The sequence below is a fragment of the Cladosporium halotolerans genome (genome assembly GCF_011745625.1).
Source record: "Cladosporium halotolerans strain TM138-S3 chromosome Unknown Sca9, whole genome shotgun sequence".
In the NCBI taxonomy this organism is placed as follows: Eukaryota; Fungi; Ascomycota; class Dothideomycetes; order Cladosporiales; family Cladosporiaceae; genus Cladosporium; species Cladosporium halotolerans.
This window is the reverse complement of record NW_027191460.1, coordinates 406,990-432,721: the sequence shown is the minus strand read 5'-3', so window position 1 is coordinate 432,721 and position 25,732 is coordinate 406,990. Positions and strand designations below refer to the sequence as shown.

The window sequence follows — 25,732 nt, the reverse complement described above, 5'->3', positions numbered from 1 at the left end:
GCCTGTTCCTCTCCCTCTCCGGCTCTTCTTGCCTTGGAAGAGACACTCTGATGTCACGGAATTCCAAGCATATGCTGGCCGCACCGTCTCGCTTCCGGGGATCTCCGGACGACCACTGTTGCACTCGCTGGTCGTCTGAGCATTTGCATCCAGGCCCATACTTGCATTCAACGCTGTGGACGGGGATGACGCCGTCGGCAGTCCGTCTTCGAGACGTGAATCGCATGGACGGGAGGCCGCCTTGCCCTATTGCCGTGCTTCCCGCGCCCGCACGGCGAAGGTACTGTTTTGGAACCCCCTTTTGTGATCTGAGCATGGACTTGGAGTTATGCACAGGCTATTGTCTGCGCCACCGAAAAGTTGGGCCGTATGAAACGTGCTAAACAGTGACGGCTGTCCACGATGGGCTAACTCCACCTATTCTGGTCTTCACCTGGGCCGTGTTGTCTGTGCGCGGCGAAGAGATCGTCGTCCCCGAAACCTGACGGAACCTGACTACTCCAGATCTGCATGCCATCACCACGCTAGCCTTTTGACACTCAGCACATCATCTGCACTTTGCCAAAGTCTTCACTTCGGTCATACTAGGCATGATTGACGGCAATGACATGGTGTCTCGCTCTTCGACGCAAGGACTCTAGGCTGCGCCTGCACGAGTTCAAACAGCCCGCAAGCCCTGCCGACCCGAGCGTACCGAGGCCGTGTTGAGCCTCCATTGCATCGCGACTCATGGCCACTAGTCATCTCCTACAACTGTCGTCTCACAATCCAACGTCTTTTTGGTAGAAGCGCATCGCTTACGCCTAGGGATTCCTCGCACGACTCGTCTCGCACCCTTTCGATCCGTAGGTCAATGCTGCAATGCACCCAACAAATGCTCACGAGCATGTATATAAGGTGACTTCTTCTCCCCGGTATTTGCTGCTGATCATTCCATCTCATCTCGTCTCGTCTCTTTATCACGCACACATCTCTTTGAACAATTTCCTTCGCTGTCTTTGCAAGACACACTCTCGTTTACAACAAATCCAACAAAACACACACTTAATCTTTTTCGTTAATTTCTAACAACCACTTATCAATCAAAATGGTCAGATACGCCTACACCATCACTGCCCTCGCGGCTCTCGCCTCTGCTGCCCCGACCTACCATGCTGCTGGCGGCAACGGTCTGGAGCGCCGTACTTTCGGCCTCCTTGGTCTGGGTGGTCACGGATCCGCTGGTGGTTCCGCTTCTGGACATGTCAGCGGTCTTGGAAGCCTTCTCGCTGGCCTCGGTCTCGGTGGCCACGGCAGCGCCGGTGTTCACGGTGATGCCGGCGCGAGCGGTTCTGCTGGAATTGGCGGCTCGGCTGGCGTTTCTGGCTCTGCCGGCGCGTCTGGAGATGCTGGTGCGGCTCTCGGTGCCAAGGCAGGCGCTGCTGGTGGCTTCATCACTGACCTCTTCGGCAAGCTCTCTGCCAAGGGTCAGGCTGCTCTTGAGTCTTGCCTGAACGGCAAGGGCGACGTCACTGCTGACCTGAAGGCCGGCGGTGTCGGCAAGCTCATCGGCGAGCTCAAGGGCCAGCTCAGCCACAAGGACAAGGGCGCTCTCGACGGCGTTGTGGACGCCTACGGTGCGGCCAACGGCAGCGTTGACGCTGACGGCGCTGCGAAGGCTGGCGCCAACGGCAGCCTTGGACTCGGCGCCAACGCTTCTCTCAGCGCTGAGGCGGCTGGCAAGCTCGAGGGCAAGCTCTCCGCTAAGGGTCAGGCTGCTCTCAAGGCCGCCCTCGAGGCCTCCGCCGACGGCTCTCTTTCCGGCGAGGCCCTCATCGACTTCTACGCTTCTTGCTCCGGTAAGGACAAGAAGATCATCGGCGCTGCGCTCAACGCTGGTGCCTCCGTTTCTGGCGGCGTTGGCGCTGACGCTGGTGTCGCTGCCAAGCTCGGCATCGACGCCAGCGCCTCTCTCTCTGCGGATGTCGCAGGTCAGATCTCTGGCAAGCTCTCCGCCAAGGGCCAGGCTGCTCTCGACGCTGCCCTTGATGCCTCCGCCAGCGGCTCCCTTTCTGGCTCAGCTCTCATCAGCTTCGCCGCTGGCCTTTCCGCCGACGACCAGGCTGTCCTCTCTGGTGCCCTGAAGGGCAGCGCTGGCGCGAGCGGCTCCGTTTCCGGCTCGATCGGCGCGAAGGCCGGTGCTTTCGGTGAGATCCTTGGTGGCCTCTCCGGCAAGGGCTCTGCCGCTGCTGGTGTCGAGGTCGACGCCCTCGCCGGTGCCGTTCTCGACGCCGCTGCGTCTCTCAAGGCTGGCGGCTCCGTCGACGTCGACGTCAGCGGTGGCGCCAAGGGTGTCCTCGACATCATCGCTGGCCTCGCCGGCAAGCTTTCCGGCAAGGGCAAGGTCGAGCTCGGCGCTTTCCTCGAGGGCTGCGCCAAGGGCAGCATCAAGGGCAGCGGCTCGGCCGATTTCCTCGCTGACCTCGAGGGCAAGCTCTCCGGCAAGGACAAGACCGCTCTCGAGGGCTACCTCTCCAGCGGCGCCAACGCGAAGGGCTCCGCTGACCTCGGTTTCGGCCTCGGTGGCAGTGCGAGCGGCTCCGCGAGCGGTTCGGCGAGCGGTTCGGCGGGTGGCAGCGCGAAGGGCTCCGCGAGCGGCTCCGCTGGCGCTGGCATTGACTTCTCCGCCGGTCTTTCTGCTGATGCCGCCAACAAGCTGAACGGCGAACTCTCTGGCAAGGGTCAGGGCGAGCTTGAGGCTGCGCTCAAGGGCGCCGCCGGCGGCAAGCTTTCCGGCGACGCGCTCGCTGACTTCTACGGCTCTCTCGGCAAGAAGGACCAGGGCAAGGTTGAGGGCGTTCTCGTTGACGGCGTGAGCGCTGGCGGCGATGCTGACGCTTCTGGTGATGCCGGTGCCAGCGGATCTGCATCTGGCTCGGTTGGCGGTTCTGGATCTGCTTCTGGCTCGGGCTCGGGCTCCGTTGGTGGCGATGCGAGCGGCTCGGCGTCCGGCTCTGGCTCTGTTGGCGGTGATGCCAGCGGTTCGGCTTCAGGCTCCATTGGCGGTTCTGGCTCTGGCTCCGTCGAGGGCTCTGGTGAGGCTGGTGCATCTGGCTCGGGCTCGGGCTCGGCCAGCGGTTCTGGCTCTGCAAAGGGCAGCGCTGGTGGCAGCTACGACTCCAAGCCTTCGTCCACCTCTTCCTCCAGCCCTTCCTCCACCGCTGACGCTTCCTCCGGCGACAAGTCCAGCCCGTCCTCGACCTCCACTCCCGACAACAGCAGCTCTCCCCCCAGCTACTCGAGCGGCAACTCTGGCAGCGACTCCAGCTCCGCCCCCAGCCCGTCCTCCACCGCGGACGCTTCCTCTGGCAGCAACGCTCCCTCCAGCTACTCGAGCGGGAGCGACTCTGACTCCTCCAGCTCCGCCCCCAGCCCCTCTTCCACCGCGGACGCTTCTTCTGGCAGCAACGCTCCGTCGTCCTACGGCACTGCGAGCACCTCGACCGAGGCCGACGCCTCCTCGCCCGACTCCGACGACTGCGAGGACGAGGACAAGGACGCCTCCGCCTCCAGCCCTCCCAGCTACAACTAGACAACGCGCACCTCGCGATTCCGCCCGACAGCAACAACAGCAACAACAAAAGTGACGGAGTTTAATCACCATCGTGCATCTTTCCGGGCAGCACGATGACTCTCCTTACCATCCGTCACACACGAGACAGGGTGGTCAAATACATAGAATGGGAACGGAAAACTGGGTGGATGGGGGCCTCGACGCAGCTTGTTCGAGTGATGGCATACATTCCTTGAGACATAATTAGCCACAGCACGCGCCGCCAATTGGCGATGGAATCATGATAAAGAGACAGAGACAGAGACACAAAAACTTCACAAAAAAATTCTGTTGTTCCTCGTGAGTCTCATTGTGATTTGTCTCGTGTATGTGTATACTTGGGCTGCTTCATAGCTGCCTTCGAAATGAATTGTAACTTGATGTCATGACTTCTTCACCTTAAACACCTTCTGTCCCATTCTTCAGCGCAAGCAAATGGTTGACATTGACGCGTAGCAGCAGTGTCAGTTCCCATGAATGTCTCGTCTCGTTCCTGGCTTTTGAGGCGAAGTTGCGCCCCCAGCGTTACCCCAACCCTAACCCTCGTAACCCCAAACTCAGAGCCATCACCAGTGTAGATGCTCTAGGTATGATGTATTGATCTACATAGCCCCCGCTGGGAGACATACGAAATTTCCAGGCAATTTGCTCCGACCTAAGTGTTTTTGGGTATCCACGTCGGGTTCGGAACGCTGCCCCTGTGGGCAGGGCCGATAGCAGCTCAGACTCGGTGGAAGCCCATGACTTTCAGCAGGCTACGGACGGAGAGATATTCTAAGAATCAATGAACCTGGACGGCATTCGCATTGTCTTACCGAATCATTTAATCGAATGAGACACGATTACTACGAGGATATTGGCCTTGCTTCAAACTCTGCCCAACCCTCATTAACGCTTCATCGAGACACCAATATCATGAGCGCGGACGATGACTCTCTGTGACCCGCACGCGAATTGAGCTGGGATCATATACTACAGTGTCCTCCATCTGGCTTCATACTGGAGAGGCTACGGCTATCATACCATCAAACACTTTGGATCTGCATTGCGATCATCATTTCCCCGAACCTCGGTGCCAACCCGCGAGCCAAACCCCGCAGTGGTGAAGCATAATCTATGGATTCGCTGCCTTGACTCCAAGGCATTTATAAAACAAGAGCACTTCGCCACGTAGTCCTGCATGTAGCCCGGTCGTGATTCCACGAGATACAAAAAAATCAAAGATCCCCCCGAAATCCGCCTACCTGCATCAAAACACAACCCCAACCATGCCCCCCTTCCCCACCACCCTCCTCCTCCTCCTCCCCACCCTCCTCGCAACCACCACATCATCATCAGCAGCAGCAGCACCCCCACCACCACCCCAACCAAAACCCCCCTGCCGCTTCGCCCCCCTCCACACCCAATCCTCCATCCTCGCCAACCCCCAAACCCTCACCAACGCTCTCCTGCACTGGGAAGCACGCTTCGCGCAGCCCGGCATCGGCTACAACGCCGCCAACGGCCTCACCTATGACGGCACCCTGCTCGACCCTCTCACGGGCCTCGCGGCCCCCTCCGGCGCCGGGCGCCACAACTTCAGCGCCGCGAGCAAAGAAGCCCTGCACGTGATGGTGCTCGCGCGCGCGGTCGCGGGGTCCGCGGACGCGGCGCAGTTCGTGGCGCCCGACGCGCCGCCGGGCGAAGCGGGCAAAGTCGCGGAGGAGCTGCTGAGGGCCAAGCTGGAGAGCTACCTGAAGTTCAACGCGACGTTTCCTGGCTTCGGGGGGTTCCTGCCGTGGTTTAATAATACGTTTGAGGCGGTGGAGCCGACGGGGGACTGGGTGGGGCGCGTGCCGGGGCTGGACAATGGGGAGTTGCTGTGGGCTGTTTATGGGGCTGTGGAGGCGTTGCAGAGGAGGGGGGAGGAGGAGTTGGCGGGGGGTTGGCAGGGTTGGTTGGATTATGCGAAGGGGAATGCGGCGAGGGTGTTTTATCGGGGTGGGTTGGGGGGTGTGTGTGCGGTTGCGACGTTGGATCAAGGGCTGGCGCCGGATGCGGAGGGGCAGAGGTATGAGTGTGAGGGGACGGGGTTGTTGGATGATCCGTACGAGGGGGAGTTGATGACGTGGTGGCTGTATTTCTTTGGCGGGTTGGAGGAGAAGGAGAAGGAGGCGCTGTGGACTCGGAAGCGGGAGAAGCTGGTGAGTGTCGAGTATGAGGAGAATGGCGTCGGACCGATCACAGTGCAGAAGGGGTTTTGGTTCTCCTCGCACGAGCAGTGGAAGATTCTTGAGATGCCGTATTTTGACGTGCCGATCGTCAAGCGGATCTTCACCAACGCGGAGCGAGTCCGGACATGCAACTCGAAGGCTCTGGGCATACCCGGCATGTATGCTTCGGTCAACAATGTGACGGACTCCAGTGGCGAGATCATTGGCTATATCTCGAACGCTGGCGTGCCGAGTATATCTTTCCAGCCTGAGCAGGAGCTCGATGTCATAACGCCATACAGCGTCTTCCCGACTGTGCTCGTCGAAGGTAAGAGAGGCCGAGCCGTTGGTCTTGCCTGGTGGTGGTAAGTCGTCCTTCGTTGTCATCACAGGCTGAGTCAGCCAGGACTGATCGCCGCCAGGAACATGGTCCTCGGCAAAAAGATGCAGAACCCTTACGGGAGCACGGAGAGCGAGAGAGTAGACGGCACCGCCGTGTCGAGTTTTGTCAGCTGGGACAGCAAAGTGACAACCGTCGCCGCGCTCCTCGGCGGCGTGTCAGACCTGGTCAAGCGCAAGATGATGAAGGATGGCATCTATCGCGAGTTCATCAAAGTGACCAAGGTGAGTCGGATCTCAATGCCAAGGGAGTCGCAGGCTGCCTCTGCTGACACGTACCGCTGCAGCGCGAGCACGAGAGGGTGTTCACTCGCTTGCAGGGCGAAGATGTCGCTCTGTGCTTACCCGAAGCACGAGTGCCGGACACCGGGCTGGAAGACTACAGTGCGTGTGCTTGATCGTTTGGCGACGGCGTGCGTGCGCTGGGCCTGTTGAGGCGGTGAGCCAGGGACGGACGAAAGTATCTTGAATTGTTATTGGAATAAACAGGATTTCCTGCTGCACTCCAGACGCAAGGCGTCAGTGTCGGACATCGGGTGCGGAGTGTCAGCTGCAGCGCTCGTGTATGCATTTCTCACAGTACCAAGCGTGCCATGCCTGCAGATCGCGGTCGGCGCCAGAAGCTCGATGGAAGCAGATGCGCGCGAGGGTGGCACGACGCACACATGGTGTCTCGCTGGCACACCGCGTGGGAGGATGTGTAAGGTATTATTGTAGGGGAGGCGAGCGCACGGTGGTGCCCTTGGTGGAAGTGCTGCAGATCGCCGCCAGCGCAGGCGATAGAGTGGATCGGCAGTTGAGATTAGCGCGCCTGGTTGTCGTGCAGCTGGCCCGATTGTTTACACCAAGAGGCGCCGCCCGCTTGCTTTTGCTTGAGCCTGTGATGCTCCGCCCGGGCGTCGTCAAGCTGCTGTTCCCGAACGCCGACGCTGACCACCGTCGAACAATTCCATTGTTCGCCCGCCCGCCCGTTGACTCGAACCTGGCGAGACGCACGTCCGCGATCACCACTACCATCCTCCTCCACCCTCGACCTCGACCCTCGACCGCCCGCCCGCCCGCCTCAGACACCCACCCTGCCCCGTGCACCGTCAGGCGTCAGCCTTCCCTGCGCCCATAGCAACCGCCCGGTATCGCCTCCGCAGCGCCCAACGACTCCGACTGCGACCGTGCTCATGCAGCGGTAGCGATGCCTGCGGTCTGCGACTCTCCGGCTCTGTATGACACCAGGCACAGCTGCTCAGCGACCTGCAAGACCAGCTCGCGGTCTTCACTCCGGCCGCGCCAGCCCTCGCCAGGACCCTCGCCGTGAAGCTGTCGGCACAGGTACGTAGAAGCTTTTCCTAGCGCATCGCGAAAACTGGGCCGCTCCAGCCATCTCGTGTGCCAACTGCGACAATGCCATCATCCCAAGTGAGACGCGTGGCGGGCCCGCGTTGGCCATGTTTGATGTCACGTCGCCCGGGGCGCAGGATGCTTTGTCCAGGCTTGCTGACTGGGGCCAACGGCCGGGATCACAGGTGCCAATGCCCTCGCCCAATGCCGACAACAACCCCATGGCCGCGAAGAAGGCGACGGCGAAGAGCGGCGACTTAGCGCAGAAGTTGGCGCGATCCAAGAGTCAAGAATTCAGGGACAAGATCCTCGGCTGGAACCAAGCTGGTGGGGGTGTGGCGCCGGAACAACAAAACAAGAGCGCCTCGGGGAAGGAAGAGAAGGCTGTGAAAAAGGCTGCTGAGCCGGTGGATGAAGTGGTAGTGGTTGACGAGGAGGACGACGAGGATGCGACCGCCGAGATGAAGGCGGACGGAGAAATCATGGTGGTGCCTCTACCTTCAAAATCGCCCACGCCGGCCGCCAAAGCAGCGCATGCCCGAAAGACATCGAAGGACATAGATCTGGAGCGGAAGGCCTGGATACGGAGACGGAGTAAACCACAGGTTGAGACAATTCCGCAAGAGCATGAGGTTGATGCAGATATCAAGGCAGCAACGACACCGAAGAAGCGCGTGGTCAGCGATGGACACTGGAGAAGAGATCGATCTGCCTCGAAACCCCAAAGTTCGATGCCAACGCCAGAGAAGGACTCTCCACCCAAACCGATCACTATCCGACGAAGTGTGGTCAATGTTGGATTGAAAGTGCCTCCCTCTGTTCACGACTTTTACGACGACCCTGAACCGGAACATGTACGCAGACGACCTATCAGTTCACAAGGACATGCAAGGCCTAGATCGAGGGACGACAGAGAAGGAACACCGGATTATGAGACCAGTGGCACCAAAGTTTACATCAAGCGACGCCCTCGATCTAAGACTACCAGCGACGACCCAAAGAAGTCAATATCCGAGGGTAGCAGCCTTGTTTCGCTCGATCACAAAAGCGCTTCAACAGACATCACAACTCCGAGCACACCACCTTCGAAAGAGCCTATCAAGAAATCTGCAACCGAGCCACGGGAGAAGACTTCGAGCAAATCACTTCGCGCGGATGACAATGCCAAACGCTCTTCACATCAGAGGGCGAAGACGCCGGAGGAACGCAAACGCCCATCTCCCAAGACCGAGCCCAAACCGACCCCGCTCATTGTTCCTAATGTCCCCAAAGTTTTCGGCACTCGCATCGAAGGCTGGCTTGCCTCTACCTCGGATCCGTTCAGTGAGCCTGCTCTGACACCACAGCCTCTGGCCCCTCGAAAAACGCCTCGAAAGGACGACGAACCTATGAAACGCTCCGATCACAAACAGAGATCTAAGCCGAGTTTGGACCGCATCCACACAGAAAGGGTAGACTCCAGAAGTGCTAGTCCAAGATCCGTCGGAGATGAGTCTGAGGCTTCGGGCGCATCGACACCGACTCTAAAGCGCAGAGGTGCTCGTAGGAACGCACACTCTCCAGTGAAGGACCGGGGTCGCCATCATTCTTCACCACAGGACTTTGTTACAGTCACTTACGAAGACGACAGTCCCTCGCGACAACGATCCAGAGGCGGCCATGCGATCTCAGAAGTAGGCTCGATGGACACCCTCACACAATCAGAGATGCGCGGCACGGCTGCCGAAGACAATGGGCCCCGACGCAAGCAATCGGAAAGACGCGGCTTGACAAAGCACTCAGACCTCATCTCTGTCCTCTCCATGCCGGTCACGGAAAACAAAGGCATAACCTCCGCGCGGAGCATCCGAACGCAACGAGTCCGGTCTGGCGCCGCGAATGTGGCGGACGTGATGAGCGAAGTCACCACCGATGAATTGAAATACCAACGCGAACTCCGGACTCTCGTTGACGGCGTCATCCCTGTTCTGCTGCAAAGCGTGCTCTCGCAAAAGGATGCCTCGGGTAGAATCCACACTTCGACCGGCCTGACTAAAGATGAGCCGACCGTCACACAGCCAATCGTCAACATGGGCGTCGCTCTCGAGAGGTTGAAAACATCGCACAAACGCATTCCCATGCACAGCCCTCAAGATCTCGTGAATTGGGCGCAGCGTACAGCGAAAATTTACGACGACTACCTGTCAGCATGGCGACTCGGCTTCGGGGATATCGTGGTGACTCTCGCGCCTGCCGAAGGAGCAGAGAAGGGTTCTGACGCGAAGGCCAAGGGCGAAGGACAAGGCGACGGCGAGCGTGTTGAAGTGGCTTACCTGCTCAAGAGACCCCTGGTCCGGCTGAAGTATCTCGCCAGAAGCCTCAAGTTCATCAACCTTATTAAGCCATCGCCTCTCGCGCAAGAGATGGCGACAAGATACCAGGGTCTTGTGCAAGAAGCTAGGAACCGGTCCAACGACGAAAGAGCACGCCTAGAGGATGAGTCGGCTGCAGCAATTGATCCAACCCGCTCCCGAGATCTCCGCAGCCTGGCGCCGCTAAGTGGTGTGCGCATCGACCCGACGAGATGCGTGCGAGCCCGCGACTACTTCGACATGGATCTGAGGCACTCGAGCGGGCAGCAGCTGACTTGCAAGATCGAAATCATCATTCGCGACGACGCGCCAAAGCGAGGCAGCGCGACGGATCTGCTGTTCTGTGAAGTGTCTACCACCGGTCGCTGGCTGCTGTTCCCGCCTGTCTTGACAAGCATGGTTTCGGTTCGAACCGGTAAGCAGGACGGCGAGCTGGTTCTCATGGTGCGCGGATATCAGGCTCGTGGGAGGGAGTGGAGCGAGCTCATGTCTTTGCGGACGGAGGACCTTGACACAATGGATGAATGGTTGGACATGTTGCCCGGGTCTCCTGTGCCTCCGAGCTTGGTCAAGAAGTCCAGCTTCGACATGCTGAAGACTGCAACCATGTCTGGAGCTTTGCCGGCAGCCCCTCCTACTCCTGAGCCTGAAGCGAAGGACGTGGAGGTGCCGATTGGCGAGCGTGCGAAGTCTTCCGCTCCGATCTGGGATGGTAGCGATATCAACAGCGTCATGGGAGACGACGAGCCTGTCAACACGCCGCTGCGTAGGGCCAAGGCGCATCGGCACCGGACATCTCCCATGTCTCCTCCTCCCAGGGAGACTAGAGAAGAGGATGAAATGTACGCTTGGGAACGGAAAGACAACAGGCCGAGACCGACCTCGATGTACACTGCTTCCATCGACGAACGACCGAAGACCAGCTACACGCGCTCCACGACTGATTTCACACCGAGCATACTTTCACGCTCAACGACCGACTACACCACTAGCTCAGGATACACTACGCCTAAGAAGGATTATTCTGTCTGGTTGCCCTCATCTCAAGCGAACTCCGATGATGAGAGCGGCTCGGACGACGAATACGAACCTCGCTCGCGACGACCAGCTTTGCACCGCCAGACCTCTTCTGTTCCTTCATTGGATCTGCCTACAATCAACCGCACTCGTCCTGCAACCGCAACAGACCGTAGGATGGATTCGCAGCCCCTGCAGACGCCCAGGAGACGCCCATCGCACCGCCGTACAGAGTCAACTCCCGCGGCGTCCATGATTCCGGAAGATGAACCGGTTTCTGCACCCGCAAAACTGCAGAAGAAGACGCCTCCCAAAAACCACGAGAGATCGCGCGAACAAGACCGGCCGAACTTCAAATCCAGCATCCTGCCTTCCCTCACGCCCAATTTCCTCAAGAAGGCTCGCCGCTCCTCTTCCCCGCTCAAACACGAGTACGAGCCATCTACGACAAGCGAGTCGTACTCGGACGAGAGCGATTACTCGATCTCTGGAGACGAAGAGTCGGTTACGTCGGAGTCGTCGGCGGACCATGACCAGATCGACGAGCAGGTGTCTACCGTCGGCGAGCTCAAGACTTTCCCGAATCTTGGCGGGTACAAGCCCATGAACCAGCCATCCCCGCCGGATACTCAATATTCGCCTTCGGATCCCTCTTTGGCGCCGTCGCAGTCCGCTTCCCAAGCGCCTTATCGGACTGTGCCGGAGTACGACGACAAGGCCACCACTACTGTTGCGTCCATTTTCGCGTGGGTTGACAGCGGGTTGTGGGACAGCATGCACCCTGATGAGTGCTGTGTTGTTGTTACACCTGGTCTTATTGAAGCCTTCGATCTTGCACAAGCCCAAGCTGCACCAGGTGATCCAGACAAGAGCCCGTCTACTCGAGGCGTCAAGCCACTCATCGCCCTTGAGCTCACGCCTCTGGTCCCGCTCCGCCGTGGTACTGCACTCGACATCTCTATCCGTTCGCCGCCCACTGCCAACTCACTGTATAAGCCGGGCGCCAACGTCATGTTCCGCTCTCGAAATGGCGATGAGTGCGAGCAGCTATACTTCTTGATCAACCGCGCTCGCATCAACAACCCAACCTACATCGCTCTCCAGAACGCACGTGGCCCCATGCAGCAAAGCAACTGGGGCGAAGCCATGGACCGCCGCAACCAAGCCCGCACAAGCCCCAGCTGGTGGAACCTCGGATCCAGGAAGGGCAGCACCTACCGCTCGAAGGGCAGCAGACGCATGTCCACCGCCGGCACCGAGTCCTCCATCGGCACGATGAACAGCGCCTTCTCCGCCCTGCGCCGCTTCAGCGGCAGCGGCAACCGCCTCTTCAACATCGCCAAGAGCACCATCACCTCGCGCGAGGGCGGCGGCACGCGTAGCACCTACTCTGACTCGCTGTCCTCCGGCGCCGCGACTCCCATGGCCATCGACCCCCGCCTAGGCACGCCGCTCGGCCTCACCAACATGAAGATCCGCCTGTACCTGCGCGAGACGGCCTCCAAGTGGCGCGACATGGGATCCGCGCGCATGACGATCGTGATCCCGCCGCGCCCGGACCCGGAGGCGCCGGCGGACCCGCGGATGACGGGGCTGGAGAAGCGGATTATCGTCAACGGCAAGACGAAGGGCGAGACGCTGATCGATGCGACGCTGGGCGAGAGCTGCTTCGAGAGGGTCGCGAGGACGGGCATTGCCGTCTCGATTTGGGAGGATAACGTCGGCCCGAATGGCGAGGTGGGCCAGGCTGCTGCTGTGGGTGGTGTGAACAGTGCGAGGGCGAAGGTGTATATGGTGCAGATGAAGTCGGTGAGTATTCTCGTGACATCCCCCCTGCCTGTGAGAGCTCCTGCTAATACGCTTCTTCTAGGAACGCGAGACGGCGTACACTTTTGGCTTGGTCGGCAAGCTACGTTACTAATGACGCTTCCGGGTGGAGCACTTCTCCTTTCTCTCCTTTCTCGTTTTCCCTTGCACGTATACCCGTCTGTTCGGAGGTACTCGTCTGGTTTGCGGCGGATATGCTTGATGGTTTTCTGATGGGTTTAGCGACTGGCGTCCGCGTTTACGCTTTCCCTTGTAATCACGTCAAATGGGTCACGGCACTTTGTAAATTCAGTTTCTCTCTTCTTTCCTCTTCAATGGCCTCTCTGTATAGCTTCCTGTAACTAGAGACTTACCCCCAGTCTTATCCCACTCACTCAATACCTCCCCTCAAACGTATCCTCCCTACCCTCAACCACCTTCCTAACCGCCTCCTTCACCCCCGTCTCCCCACCCACAACATCAAACGCCAACCCCACCGTCCCCTCATTCCCAAGACACTCCACCACAACCGCCGCAACATCCTCCCTCGGAATCCGCGCCTGGATATGCACCTTCCCCGCACTCACCCTCCCCGTCCCCTTCTCCTCACTCAACCCCCCCGGCCTCACAATCGTCCACTCCAACCCCCGCCGCCCATTCTCCCCCACCAGCGACCTATCCGCCGCCAGCTTCGCCTCCATATACGGCCCGATCTTCCCCCACATCCCGGCACTCCTCTCCCTGTCCCCCTCATCATACCACTCGGGCTCCGCCCCGCCCTCTCGGTCCCGCACGTCCACCGCGCTGACCATCACAAACCGCTTCACGCCCGCCAGCGCCGCCGCGTCCATGCACCTCACCGCGCCCTCGAAGTCCACCGCCCGCGTGCGCGCGGGGTCGCCGCCGCCGGCGCCCGCGCTCCAGATTATCGCCGTCGCGCGCGTGGCGCGCATGGTCGCCGCCATGGCTTCCGCGGAGGAGGTCTCGATGCTTTGGACGATGGGGTGGGCGCCGAGGGCGGCGAGGGCGGGGGTTTGCGAGGCGGAGCGGACGATGGGGTGGATTTTGTGCGGGAGCGGGAGCGAGAGGAGGTGCCGGATGAGGTGCTGGGCGACTTTGCCGCTGCCGCCGTAGATGAGGGTTGTTGGGGGGGACATTTTTGTGTTTTTGGGTTGGGGAGTTGGGGTTTGAGGGGGAGGTGGTGGTAGGGGGTTTGTTGTGTTTGGGATGCGCTGAGCGGTGCGGTTTGCCGGTTTGTGTTGGAGGTTTGGGCAAGGTACGTGGAGAGGTATGAAGTTGGAGCTGGCTGTCGTGCGGGAACACTGATTCTTGGTGTCTCTGCTACCGGGATTTCCGGATTGACGTAATGGCCATTTGGGTCACTAAAAAGTAAGGTTGCGTTTATGCTTCATGCAAAGACGTTGTGGTCGTTGCCCCGCATGGCCTCTGCGAGGCCCCGCTTGGAGATGGTGAGGTGGCAATTTGGTGATCTAATTTGGATAATTGACGAATGCTTCGTGGAGAAAGAGTAGTGTTAATGGCGGGGTGTGTGTGTATAGGTTTGGTGTCAATTGTTCGGTTGGAGCTCAAACGAAGCCTTCTATGGGACGAGGTGAGGGGTGAGGTGGACGAGAGCAAATGATGTGCGGTCGGCTGCGAAACGAAGTGTGCGCCATTGGCATTTCGCCGTCCAGTCGAAAGGTCCCATAGGAACGAGAGGTGTCGTCCGGTAGCCAGATGCAACACAAAACACTCCATCATTATTTCGAGTACCATGACATGCCGCCGTCCCGGCTGCCATCACGTGGGAGCCCGAACTCATCAGCGCGGGATCACAAGCGGACATCCCGCAAGCACGCCATCAGATGTGGCATTGCGTGCTGAAACGAGACAAGACGCACTCGCACATCGTCTGAAAGTCCGAAACTCCCTTTCCATTCGAAGCATTACTTTCGTGTACGTTGCAATCGTCGTTACTATTTGTTGCATTCTTCCCCATTTCATTCGCATGACATCCGGACAAAAGAAACCCGTCCAGAGGCAGCGACATCAACCTCGACATGACCCCATCGCCAGCGAAAGACTGGAATCTCTCGCTCAAGCGCGCAGCGGCTTGATGGCGAACTGCTTCAGGTGCTCGTAGTCGGCGACGTTGGCGGCGACGGTGTCGCGGATGACGCACGCGGCCTTCTCGCCGTACGTCTCCTTCCACTCGGCGAACAAAACATCGTCGGGCTTGGGCGTTTTCTTCTGCGATGGTTATCAGCTGTTTGATGGCCGGGGAGCGCACCGGGACGGGAAGACCTACGCTCGCCCTGGGCTTCAGGTCGCGCGAGTTGATCGCGTCCTCGTGGAAGCCGTTCCACTTCTCGAAGGCGTCCTTGGCCAGCTGGTGCGCCTCCTCGGAGTCCCAGTTGAGCATGCTGGCGTTGAATTCGAGCCCGACGGACGCGCAGTACTGGCGCAGGATGCCCTCCGGGTCGTCGAGCAGGTCGTCGGCGTCGATGACGCAGATCTCCAGGCTGCCGGGCGCCGCGACCGCGCCGTCATTCTGCTGCCCGCAGATTTTGGGGCCGACGAGCCCGGAGTCCTTGCAGTAGTCGAAGAAGCGGCGGAGCTCGTCGTAGCCGGCCTCTTCTGGCATGAACTCGTTGAAACCGGTCTTCTCGACGAGCGGCGGGACGCAGCAGCGGTAATAGCTAGGGATGGAGTTGCGTGGGTGGCGGATAAGGAAGGTGAAGTGGAACTTCTCGAGCAGCTCCCTCGGCATGACCGACGGGTTGTTAGGCTCGGAGGCGGTGTCAAACGGGAAGGGTGCGGTCTTGGACGGGCTGTCTGGCATGATTATGCCGGAGTCAGTCTCGCCCTTGACCTCGCCATTCTCGCCACCGCTTTGGCCGTTGGTGCCGACGCCACGCTTGGGGATGCCCAGCGAAGGAGCGATGCGCGCGGACTGCTTGTTCGGCGGGACGAGGTAGTGAGTGATGTCTTTGATGAAGACACGTTTGCCCTGGTGGAAAAGGTCAGTTTTTCATGCCCATGAAATTTCTGACACCGAACCAAAATTCGAGGATTTTGAAGAAATGAGCGATATGAAGCAGTCGTGAGTGTGTCATGGTGGGAGCCATGCTGTGCTCGTTGAAACGATGCTGCCGCTGACCGTCCCTCAGTCTGCCGTTCGGCCGGAACGAAGCCCGCAACGGTCGCATCGGTCGGAATCGACGGATGACCGAGAAACAGCGACCGAAATAGCGAAAAAACCAACATAATGAACGACGGCCAACAGCGGCTCGATGGAAAAGTCGATAAAAGGGCTGACACCGGGCTTACCTCTTCCTTCTCGCTGTCGATCCTGTCAAGGATCGTCTGGAACGTCGAATCGGCGAAACCAGACTCCTCTCTGGCCTTCTCGTCGTTCTCGTACCGAGTGCCCATACGCTCGGGTCCGAAGTAGAAGGCGTCGCCGAAAGGCTCGTGGATACATGTCATGTCGTTGCGGCGGGTCATGAAGACCTGTGGTTTGCGTCAGTCATCTCCCACGGGAGGAGATCCAACGACGGCCGGTTTCAAGGGCAGGTAAGTCGGTGCTCGCGTACCCGTTCAAAGGCCGTCGAACATGCTCGCGGGTGGGTGGCGACGAAGATGGGCTTGTCCGACATCTTCGATGAGCGGCTGAAGGCAGTACTGATATTTCAAGATTTGCCCGCCTTCGAGGTGCTGTGTGAATGTGATTGTGAAGTTGGTAGTGTGCAGTGCAGCGAAGACCGCGAAGGGTAGACTTCGACGTGGAAGTAGGCGTGAGGTTGACGCGGCGCAGGCTCTGCAAGGGCAATTTATCAAGCTCGGTTACGAATTGAGTTGTCAGAGTGAGGAGGTGATCTCCACGTCTGAGCAGTAGTACTAGTCCGGCAGCGTTGATGGCGCTGGGCCCTGCGAGTGAGCGGCAAGGGTGGGAGGGTAGCGTGGGTAGGCGAACGGGCTGGTGGATGCAAGCGGGCAGGGCACGTCGGCGTGCGGCGCTGTGCTTGGTTGGTAGAAGTCGCTCAACGGGTGCCCTGACGAATAGTGGGCCGGGCGTGGGCCCCAGATCGGGGCGAGACGCGGGCTGTCGTCGCATTGAATTCGAGCCTGTTCCATCGCCTGAGGCGTCGCCGGGGTGGCCGCCCGGCATGACGACACAACAGCGCGGCGCATTGCCGGTGTCGCTGATGTTGCTTTCCTCGGTCCTTGGGATCGCGATGCGTGAGTGGCGTGGTAGCTGTGCGCCCGGGCGCGGAGGACAGTCCGGCATGGCGCGCCGGGGCTGCGGCAGAATGAGACTGCGACGGACGTCACGGGTTCCGCGTACGGAGACGCAGGTATATGTGCACAGGTGTTAGTGTCACGACTCCACCTTACCGTAAACAACAAAGCAGCGCAGCAAGACTTCGACGAGGCGCGTGGGGGGTGGCACGCGACATGAGGTCGAGATAAGCATGCACGACTGGGTTCGTCCGTTCATTCCTAGAGACTATGCAGAAACGAGGGTGCACTGTGAGCACGCCATCGCGCTATAGCCACGCCCGTCGGTGACGATCCCACACAATAAGCCATATCCAGATCGCGTCCCTGCTTCCTCCAATACCGTTAGCGACAATCCACAGCCTTGCAGCAGCAGGGCTGACACCTGGTAGATCCCCGTTCGTAGATCTCCGTTCGGCTGGCCAGCGTATGCATGTGTAGAGACCGTCGTGTGATCTGTTCCAGACCGTCGCTCTCGACCGGGCGAAGCTTTCGTTGCGCCACTTAGCCAAACCAGACTGTTCTGCTATTGCCCATAGCTGACATCTCGTGCTGACGCTAGCATGCACGGAACGCCTGGACCCCTTTTCATTCCTTGTCCGGCCGGCGAGCGCATCAGAGGAAGTGGCCGAGAATTGCCGAGCATCTGAGAATCCTTCGAAGAACCTCGAAGCATGGTATCAGTGTCCCCGCAACCTTCGCGAGGCACTCTAGCAACGTCCGAGCAGTAGAGGTGCTTCCGGCTCCAGCTTGCATTGCGCTCTTAGAAGCCCGTACTCATGGTACACCCATGGTATGCAGGCCTAAAAAGGTGGGAGCCTCTTCCAAGGCCCGGGGCAAGTCACGCTCCAGCCATGTAGAAAGGAAACCATCTCCAGTATCATTTCAAGCACGCTTGAGGCCGCCAGTCTTCTCCGGGAGCTTCCAGTTGTTCACCTCCCACCACCACCTCCTGATCTTCGCACCAACACTCTGGCCTTTAAACTGGGACGAGCGGTTCAGGTGTCGCCAGCCAGAAACGATGAGCGTCCATGCCATACCCTGCACGAGGGGCATAAACACCTGTCTCCTTGTCAGCCAACCATCCCTTCTCACCCTCACTAGAACATTGCAAACCTGATCCCTAATCGTGATATACGTCACGACCTTCCAATCTCTCGCTGTACTGATACTGGCCAGATAGCTCTGCTCGAAGCGCAGGTCGGGGAGCGGAGGCATCTGCGGCTTGCGAGGCGCCGGCCGCAGCACGGACAAGGGCACCTCGTCCTCGTCGACGTCGGAAAGAACATCTACAGAGGGCGAGCGGTCGAGGCGGACGGGCTCTTTCTCGGACGCGGCGGTCGAGGGGTTTATGTCGTGCTCGATGCTGGGGGAGTCGATGATGTGCGCGCTTTGGATAGTTTCCGCCGCTTGGATGGCGGCGTCTTGGGCGCCGGACATGGTGAGGGGAACTCGATGGGTATGTCGACGAGTGTTTGTGTGAATGCACGGTTTTTTGGTACTTCGTTTGTACAGTATTCCAATGCTCGAGAGTTGTGTCGAGCGGAGACGCATGCCTCGTGACAGCGCGCTTCAAGCTGGCCGGGGTCTTGCAAGCCTGAGGCCCTCCGCGTCTGGGCCCTGGAGGGGAACCTCGAAAGTGGGATACGAGTGTAGGTGAGGTGTACGCGAAACACACAAACAACCCACCAACACCGCTAACACACTTTCGAAGATGGGGAACGCCAATTCACAGATGCTGGAGAACATTGTTCAGGGAAGCAATTGTAAGCATAACGTTGCCGGCGTCTTGCTGCCGTGCACCAGACCGCCTCCTCAGACCAGGCTGGGGCTTGAAGGAGAGAGGACACTAGCTGACCACGAGTGTCTGAACAGTCGATCGTGAGGAAGTGGACAGACTCCGCAAGCGTTTCATGAAGCTGGACAAGGTTCGCCCTCTCTTATCCCTCTAAACCCCACGCAATCACCACCCACCTAACACCGACCCCCCCAGGACGGCTCCGGCACGATCGAGCGCGAAGAGTTCCTGCAGCTCCCCCAGGTCTCCTCCAACCCCCTCGCAACACGCATGATCGCGATCTTCGACGAGGACGGCGGCGGCGACGTGGACTTCCAGGAATTCGTCAGCGGGCTGAGCGCCTTCAGCAGCAAGGGCAACAAGGAGGAGAAGCTGCGGTTCGCGTTCAAGGTCTACGACATCGACCGCGACGGCTACATCAGCAACGGTGAGCTATTCATCGTGCTCAAGATGATGGTCGGGAGCAACTTGAAGGATCAGCAGTTGCAGCAGGTGCGTTGATACATTGGGGGATGAAAGATGGATATCATAAGGGGTAGAGGGATTTGGCTGACTTTTATGCTCTGCAGATTGTGGACAAGACGATCATGGAGGCGGACCAGGACCGCGACGGCAAGATCAGCTTCGAGGAGTTCACGAAGATGGTGGAGAACACGGACGTGTCTATGAGCATGACTTTGGGTGCGTTTTGATTCATGAGAGTCGTCGTTCCGAACACAGAGACGATGAAATGCTGACTGGCATGCTCCTTCACAGATCAATTCTAGCGGCCTTGCAGCGATACCCATCCGGGGAGATTCGACCCTGGCGTTTGATTTGAGGAAGGATCGAGAGATGTGTAACGAGATGACGAACGATGCATTTCCACGGCGTGCATCACCTAGCTGGTCTTTCATGTTTGGCGAGAAACAACTTTCAAGCGTCAAGATATGGCGTGCCACTCTTGCTCCCAAGACTAGCTGTTCTCAAGAGCCGCCTAGATTGCCTATGCTTTTCGGAGGAGCATATAGAGCTAGAGGTTGACCGATGGCTTGAAAGCGGACAATTTACAGAGGACGTGAACATTCTATGACCGCCAGCGGTGAGTACAGGAGCCATTAGCTACGTAAAAGAGACATAGGAAACGCTTCGACAGCCGCGCGAGCTTCTGCTCCAGCGCTGTTCGCAATGCAATATATCAAATCATTAGGACGTTCCCTTCCGCAGTCAGCCCTCTCGCTCGGACAAAATCTGCAGTTTACCCAAGCTCTAGGTGTCCGCTTGCAGCACGCTTCCTACATCATGAATGCGAGCCCGAGCGATCCGATCGCAATAGCTTTCAGCGCCATGCCGTCAGTCAGTGCCTTTCCCGCCATGAAGACGTTTCGTCCGGCGTCTGCGGCACGGCCTGAATGCTGGACGTCGCCGGATCCCCTGCATGAGTCGTTAGCACATGATCCCAGTGTTTTGATGAAGTCACGCAAGCAGAAAACTCACTTGGACGTCGCCAAAATATTCGTGCTCAGCCCGCCCGGGCACAGCACGACCTGGAAGCCCGCTCCCTCGGGCACACTAAACGTCGAGTCCTGATCGTCGTAGGCGAAGGAGTAGGCGTCCGGGCACATGGCCTTCGCGGCCTTGGAGTAGTAGTTCGACGAGCACTTGCTAGGGCCGTCGTACTTCCCCGTGCAGCAGTACGCGGGCTCGTTGTACTTGGCGCACGCGCTGTAGCACGGGCTGAACGCCGGCCGCGCCACGTTGCTGTCCGGGTACGGGTACACGCCGTCGCCGGGCGCCGCCGGCGGCGCGACCTGCAGGTCCCACGGGCACCACTGCGAGACTTTGGAGGCGGTGGCGGGGTTGAAGGGGAGGGGGTAGGAGGCGTTGGTTCCGAGGAACTTTTGGGAGTTGCCGTAGGGGTTGTAGTTGGCGGGGCCTAGGTTTCCCACGCTGGCCACGCAGGAAGGGTTGGTTTGGTTGGGTGGGATGTCGTCGACATCGCTTCTGCTATTGGCGAGGAGGACGATGGCTAGGGGTAGGTTGTAGCCGTCGACGAGGCTGATGTCGTAGTAGGAGAGGTCGTGCGCGCCGGCTAAGGTGAACTCTGCGAGTGTTGTTGGGTTCTCGCCTGCGCCCCTACATTGCAGGAAAGGGCCGCAATCGCCGGTTGTGCATTGTCGACCGTTGCCTGTTGATTCTCCGGCATCGTTGAAGCTGCAGTTTGTTCGGCCCCACACACGGCCCTGCCAGTCCTGTGAGACGTGGAGTCTGTGGCTTTCACCGGATGGGAGCTTGAAGCTGTTGCTGGTAAGCATATGCTCAGACAGACCGACTTTCTGTATGATCAATTGATGGATCTCACTCACCCGCTCTCCGATGGCCCAGTGCCTGCTTGCGTGAGGATGCCAGGATGTATTGTTTCACGGCATTGGTTCGTCACGATCAGAGGAATGTTGGCGGGGGCGTTCTGTCTCTTCTCGACCTTCCATTTCATATGATGCTCGCCATAGCAGTAACCCAGTGACGACAGCGCAATCAGGAATGTGAACAACATATTTTGCATGGCCATGATCGATATGCTTTGATCAATGATGCAGCGGCGCCAGGAAAGCATGAACAGTGGCGGCAGACCAGCTGCAGAATCACTCCAGGATTATTATGGCTGAAAACGATGGTGAAACGAATGGAAGCAGGTTATGGTCAACCTCACAGCGCTTACATTTCTTGCGCCGATATGGCTTTTGGTGCCGACGTGCACGCGCGATGACATGCTGCCCCGCGGGCATGGTATGCACCAAGGCAGCGGCGAGCGATGGCAGTGCTGGCGTGCAGCAAGCGCGGTGCCTGATATTACCTGGATCTAAGCGAGTTGGGTGCGCGACTGCCAGTGGATGGCGATACCGCAAGCGAGCCTGAAACTGCGCGATGTTGATGTTGTGCCGCCGCAGACGTCACCCGTCAAATGGCGAGCCAGCTGGAGGCTGGGACTGCAAGCTGCACCCCTGCCGTGAGCGCGCAGAGTGGAGAGCTGCCGGCGGCTGCCTGTCCATCGCTTGTCGAACCTCACGTACCCTTACACCTTTCGATCTAATCGTACTTTATTTTACCGGCGTTCTCAGTGGTGATCAAGTGCGCAAGTCCTACAGAAAACGAGTACGTCTACATAGTCATACCGGCCATGCGGTCCAATCCTAACGCATCCACCGCTGGTTCGGAGTTTCGTATCAGTGGTAATAATGGCATCTCAAAATACCCTGCAAAATCACACGCTCGGCGTATTGCCGAGGGCATCAAGAGCCCCGATGGAGTGATAGTGTTGGAAGGCGAGCACAAAGCCTATTACGCCCACTCTGATCAAGCCCGCCACTTCCGGCAAGATCGATACTTCTACTATATCACTGGATGCAATGAACCCAACTGTAAAGTGACCTACGACATTGCCAAAGACAAGTTGACCTTGTGGCTGCCCCGTGCTGACCCAGCACGGATTTTCTATGATGGCAGAGGAAGTACACCTGAGGAGGCCATGGAGAAGTACGATGTTGACGAGGCGCGATACCTTACTCCCGCTACGTCGACGAGGGAGGGGCGCCCTGAAAGCCTCACATTCATGCTTGAAGCCCACAAGCGCGCCTCACAGAAGATTTGGTGTCTGAAGAGGCAAGACATCCTCCAGGCTTCATTAATGGATTCGTTTCTTCTGAAGAACGCGATGGAGGCCTGCCGCGCTGTCAAGGACGCAGACGAGGTAGCACTGATACGCAAAGCGAACAACATCTCTTCTAAAGCGCACCTGGAAGTCCTCAAAAATCTACGACACCTGAAAAGCGAGCCCGAAGCAGAAGGGATCTTCCTGGGCACCTGCATCACTCACGGCGCCAAAGAGCAAGCCTACGGTCCCATCGTGGGTTCCGGCCCCAATGCAGGCATCCTCCACTACAACGATAACAACGAAGCCTTCGGCAACAGGCAAGTGCTCCTGATCGACGCCAGCTGCGAATGGCAACTGTACGCGGCCGACATTACCCGCACAATGCCCCTCAACGCCAAAAACCCAGGCCACTGGCCCAGCAAAGAATCCGAAACCGTCTACAAAGCCGTCGAGGCGATCCAGGAAGCCTGCATCAAAGCACTAGGCCCTGGCAAGCGCTTCATCAATGCCAACTGGCTTGCCACGCACATGGCCATCGACGCCCTGCTCGACCTCGGCATCCTGAAAGGCGACCACATGGAGATCTTCCACCAGGGCACCGACCGCGCCTTCTTCCCGCACGGTCTCGGGCACCACCTCGGCCTCGAAGTCCACGACATGCCGCCCCCGACCGGGCAGGAGATGCGCTTCTGGGCGAAGTTCGACTTCGCTGGGCAGCACGCCGCTTTCGCCGCGGAATACGCTCTACAACGCCAGGCTTTGCCGCAGTTCCTAGAGATTCCGGAGAGATGGATCGAGAATAATTTCGGCTTGAAACAATCGGTTTCCATGAAGCCTTGCACAATCGAATCGCCGCCTCTTGAGCCCGGGAATGTCGTCACGGTCGAGCCGGGGATTTACTTCAACAAGTTCATCTTGGACACCGTGTACCTGAAGGACCCGCAGCACAAGAGGTTCATCGACGAGGAGGTGCTCGCGCGCTACATGCCTGTGGGCGGCGTGCGGATCGAGGACGACATTTTGATCACCGAAGACGGATATGAGAATTTGACCGGCGCGCTTAAGGGCGAGGACATGTTGAGAGCGATCAGGGGAGAGGATGTGGAGCTTTAATGGTGGCCGTCATTGCATAGATGGATCAGCGCAACAACGTTGTCAATGGAGGGAAGATATCATACCCGATCTAATGCTGAACCACCGAATATCATCACTTCACTTACACGCATGGCACGGGAGGCGCCGATTGGCCGGTGGCTCGACGGCGCTAGTGGGTTGCCCATCGTCCCGCAAAAGGGTCTAAATAAATCCCGATTAGGCCATGCACGTGCTGTGCACGTGCCATCGAGCCGTTCACATGCAATTCACTTACATGCAAAGCACGGGAGGCGCTGATTGGCCGGTGGCTCGACGGCGCTAGTGGGTTGCCCATCGTCCCGCAAAAGGGTCTAAAATAAATCCCGATTCGGCCATGCACGTGCCCTGCACGTGCCATCGAGTCGTTGACGTGCAATTCACTTCAGAGGGGGAGGGCAAGGGCTGGTTAGACCATAGCATTCTGCTGCTAGTGACCAGTCCCACTCTCGAGTTACATTCATTGCTTGTTGGATCGAATGGACAATGGACAGTGGAACATTACTTCACTAACATCCTGTGCGTGCGAGGAGGGTGTGGAGCCGCAACATAAGTGCTCCACCGTCGTGCTCGGAGAATGTATTCAAACCAGCAACATGGCACGGGGCCTCATATTCATGATCAAGAGCAGACAAGCATTTCCATGGCGCCGCGACGTATGGCCATCCAAACAGCAACATCGCATACAACTAGCCCACCTCCGATCTCGAACCTACCAATCCGCACTCTCCACCCCGTCAAACGCTCAAAACAACCACCCTCAACAAGCCGAATTCGTCTGCGTCAACAACCCCAACCTCCAAGGCTGCGAGTTGTAATCCCCGTTATTCGCCGCCGGATCCAACCCCTGATACAGATACCTCAGCTTGCACCCCGAGATCGTCAGCGTCTGATCCACGACCGTCCTCACAACCTCCCCATGACTGATATGCTTCGTCCACGGCGTGCCGTCAAAGACCACATTCGAGCTCCGCGCAAACGGATTCCCCTCCGACGCCGCCAGCGGCGTCCAGCTGCCGCCGATGGCGTTCGACGTCCAGGAGCGGAAGTAGCGGTTGCCGTCGGACGCGAAGGCTTCGACGAGGAGGAGGTACTGCGCGGGCGAGGTGCCGGCGATGCGGTAGACGTTGGAGGCTTCGAAGAGGGCGTACTTGGAGTCTTGGAGCGCGATGACGGGCTCGGACATGCCGGCGGGGAAGGCGGAGAGGGGTGTTTGCGAGCGGAAGAGGTGCCCGTTGTCGTCGGAGGAGAAGAGGTGGCAGGTGCTGGCGTCGCAAATGACCCACATGTCGACCCTGGGGGAGGCGTTAGTGAGTTGTGTTGGCATGAAGGGAGATTGGAGGATCAAACGAACCAATTGCCACCGTTCTTGAGCGCGTTTGCGATGGTCTGTGGGGTGCCGTTGTAGAAGGTCTTGGGCGCGGACCAGCCGTAGGGGTTGTTGATGTCTGGATTGGTTGAGTAGGCTGCGTTGCCGTTTTGGTAAACGAGATACCACAGCTTCTGTGGCGCGAAGTAGAAGACTTGGGGAGCGGCTCGGTAGCCAGTACCGATGGCGGACTGATCAAGGTAGACGAACGGGGCGTTGCCGGCTTGGTTGAAATCGGTGAAGCTCATGTACACAAGGCTGTAGCCGGAGGCAACAGCAGTGCTTGCGAAGACGTGGTATTTGCCGTTGTAGAAGACGACGGAGGGATCTTTGATACCCTTGATGTTGCGGCCGTCGTTCTTGGGCCCGATCAAAGGCCCGCTTGAGCTCCATTTGAATGTGTTCTGGATGTTGGGTGCCCTCTTCGTCGGCGCTGTCGCGGCCAGCGTCGAAAGGAGGGAGGCACAAGCAACGGCTGCAAGTCGCAAGAAGCGCATAATTACCGGATGTCAATGGTGGGTGAAGGGCTGAGAGAAGATAGTCAGAGTAGAATGGCGTCAAATGTTCTGACGTGCCTTTATAGGGCCCGAGATGCCGCTGCTATGTATCAGTCTGATAGGCTGTGTCATCAACCTTTAGCCTGCAAAGACAACTTTATGTTGCGCTAGAACGGAGAGAGGACGTCTTGTCCTTAGTGCATGCATTAGAGCGCATACTGTACTTACACCACAATCGACGGATCGTATATTGTCCAAGTTGCGAGCTAAGACCAGGTCGGGTCTTCTGCATCGCCTTTTGCCGTTTTCAGCAATCTGAATGAGTTCACAAGG

The 25,732-nt window shown here is 58.6% G+C and overlaps 10 protein-coding genes across 10 annotated transcripts; 5 read left to right on the top strand and 5 right to left on the bottom strand.

The window, feature by feature from the left end:
* Positions 1–1,087: 1,087 nt before the first annotated feature.
* WHR41_03588 (uncharacterized protein) lies at positions 1,088–3,571 on the top strand (the record flags this gene model as incomplete). Its single annotated transcript, XM_069372194.1, has 1 exon — positions 1,088–3,571. The coding sequence occupies one exon, from the start codon at positions 1,088–1,090 to the stop codon at positions 3,569–3,571; it is 2,484 nt and encodes an 827-aa protein (XP_069230767.1).
* A 1,289-nt stretch (positions 3,572–4,860) lies between these two features.
* WHR41_03587 (uncharacterized protein) lies at positions 4,861–6,773 on the top strand (the record flags this gene model as incomplete). The annotated part of the gene is made up of 3 exons (XM_069372193.1): positions 4,861–6,149; positions 6,207–6,408; positions 6,471–6,773. 3 exons carry the CDS (start codon positions 4,861–4,863, stop codon positions 6,579–6,581), a joined length of 1,602 nt encoding a protein of 533 aa, XP_069230764.1. The 3' UTR covers positions 6,582–6,773.
* Positions 6,774–7,709: 936 nt separating this feature from the next.
* On the top strand, positions 7,710–13,105 carry WHR41_03586 (uncharacterized protein; the record flags this gene model as incomplete). Its single annotated transcript, XM_069372192.1, has 2 exons — positions 7,710–12,695; positions 12,757–13,105. 2 exons carry the CDS (start codon positions 7,710–7,712, stop codon positions 12,805–12,807), a joined length of 5,037 nt encoding a protein of 1,678 aa, XP_069230763.1. The 3' UTR covers positions 12,808–13,105.
* On the bottom strand, positions 13,088–13,849 carry WHR41_03585 (uncharacterized protein; the record flags this gene model as incomplete). The annotated part of the gene is made up of 1 exon (XM_069372191.1): positions 13,088–13,849. One exon carries the CDS (start codon positions 13,847–13,849, stop codon positions 13,088–13,090), a length of 762 nt encoding a protein of 253 aa, XP_069230766.1.
* Positions 13,850–14,603: 754 nt separating this feature from the next.
* On the bottom strand, positions 14,604–16,351 carry WHR41_03584 (uncharacterized protein; the record flags this gene model as incomplete). The annotated part of the gene is made up of 4 exons (XM_069372190.1): positions 14,604–14,942; positions 15,001–15,702; positions 16,023–16,205; positions 16,289–16,351. The coding sequence occupies 4 exons, from the start codon at positions 16,349–16,351 to the stop codon at positions 14,790–14,792; spliced, it is 1,101 nt and encodes a 366-aa protein (XP_069230765.1). The 3' UTR covers positions 14,604–14,789.
* A 1,507-nt stretch (positions 16,352–17,858) lies between these two features.
* WHR41_03583 (uncharacterized protein) lies at positions 17,859–18,510 on the bottom strand (the record flags this gene model as incomplete). The annotated part of the gene is made up of 2 exons (XM_069372189.1): positions 18,090–18,510; positions 17,859–18,035 (listed from the first exon to the last, which is right to left on the bottom strand). The coding sequence occupies exons 1-2, from the start codon at positions 18,411–18,413 to the stop codon at positions 17,859–17,861; spliced, it is 501 nt and encodes a 166-aa protein (XP_069230760.1). The 5' UTR covers positions 18,414–18,510.
* Positions 18,511–18,624: 114 nt separating this feature from the next.
* cnb-1 (Calcineurin subunit B) lies at positions 18,625–20,019 on the top strand. Its single transcript, XM_069372188.1, has 5 exons — positions 18,625–18,739; positions 18,849–18,901; positions 18,967–19,263; positions 19,341–19,452; positions 19,528–20,019. The coding sequence occupies exons 1-5, from the start codon at positions 18,688–18,690 to the stop codon at positions 19,536–19,538; spliced, it is 525 nt and encodes a 174-aa protein (XP_069230759.1). The 5' UTR covers positions 18,625–18,687; the 3' UTR covers positions 19,539–20,019.
* Positions 20,020–20,045: 26 nt separating this feature from the next.
* WHR41_03581 (uncharacterized protein) lies at positions 20,046–21,657 on the bottom strand (the record flags this gene model as incomplete). Its single annotated transcript, XM_069372187.1, has 3 exons — positions 21,117–21,657; positions 20,248–21,048; positions 20,046–20,184 (listed from the first exon to the last, which is right to left on the bottom strand). The coding sequence occupies exons 1-3, from the start codon at positions 21,362–21,364 to the stop codon at positions 20,046–20,048; spliced, it is 1,188 nt and encodes a 395-aa protein (XP_069230762.1). The 5' UTR covers positions 21,365–21,657.
* A 271-nt stretch (positions 21,658–21,928) lies between these two features.
* On the top strand, positions 21,929–23,515 carry WHR41_03580 (uncharacterized protein; the record flags this gene model as incomplete). The annotated part of the gene is made up of 1 exon (XM_069372186.1): positions 21,929–23,515. The coding sequence occupies one exon, from the start codon at positions 21,929–21,931 to the stop codon at positions 23,513–23,515; it is 1,587 nt and encodes a 528-aa protein (XP_069230761.1).
* Positions 23,516–24,293: 778 nt separating this feature from the next.
* Positions 24,294–25,399, bottom strand: WHR41_03579 (uncharacterized protein; the record flags this gene model as incomplete). The annotated part of the gene is made up of 2 exons (XM_069372185.1): positions 24,294–24,828; positions 24,888–25,399. The coding sequence occupies 2 exons, from the start codon at positions 25,397–25,399 to the stop codon at positions 24,294–24,296; spliced, it is 1,047 nt and encodes a 348-aa protein (XP_069230945.1).
* Positions 25,400–25,732: the final 333 nt, after the last annotated feature.

Excerpts from the sequence above, each read along its gene's own strand:
- cnb-1 (XM_069372188.1), top strand. The coding sequence starts at position 18,688 with ATGGGGAACGCCAATTCACAGATGCTGGAGAACATTGTTCAGGGAAGC. Across the intron at positions 18,902-18,966 it reads GTTTCATGAAGCTGGACAAG|GACGGCTCCGGCACGATCGA; the intron begins GTTCGCCCTCTC and ends CGACCCCCCCAG. Across the intron at positions 19,264-19,340 it reads AGGATCAGCAGTTGCAGCAG|ATTGTGGACAAGACGATCAT; the intron begins GTGCGTTGATAC and ends TATGCTCTGCAG.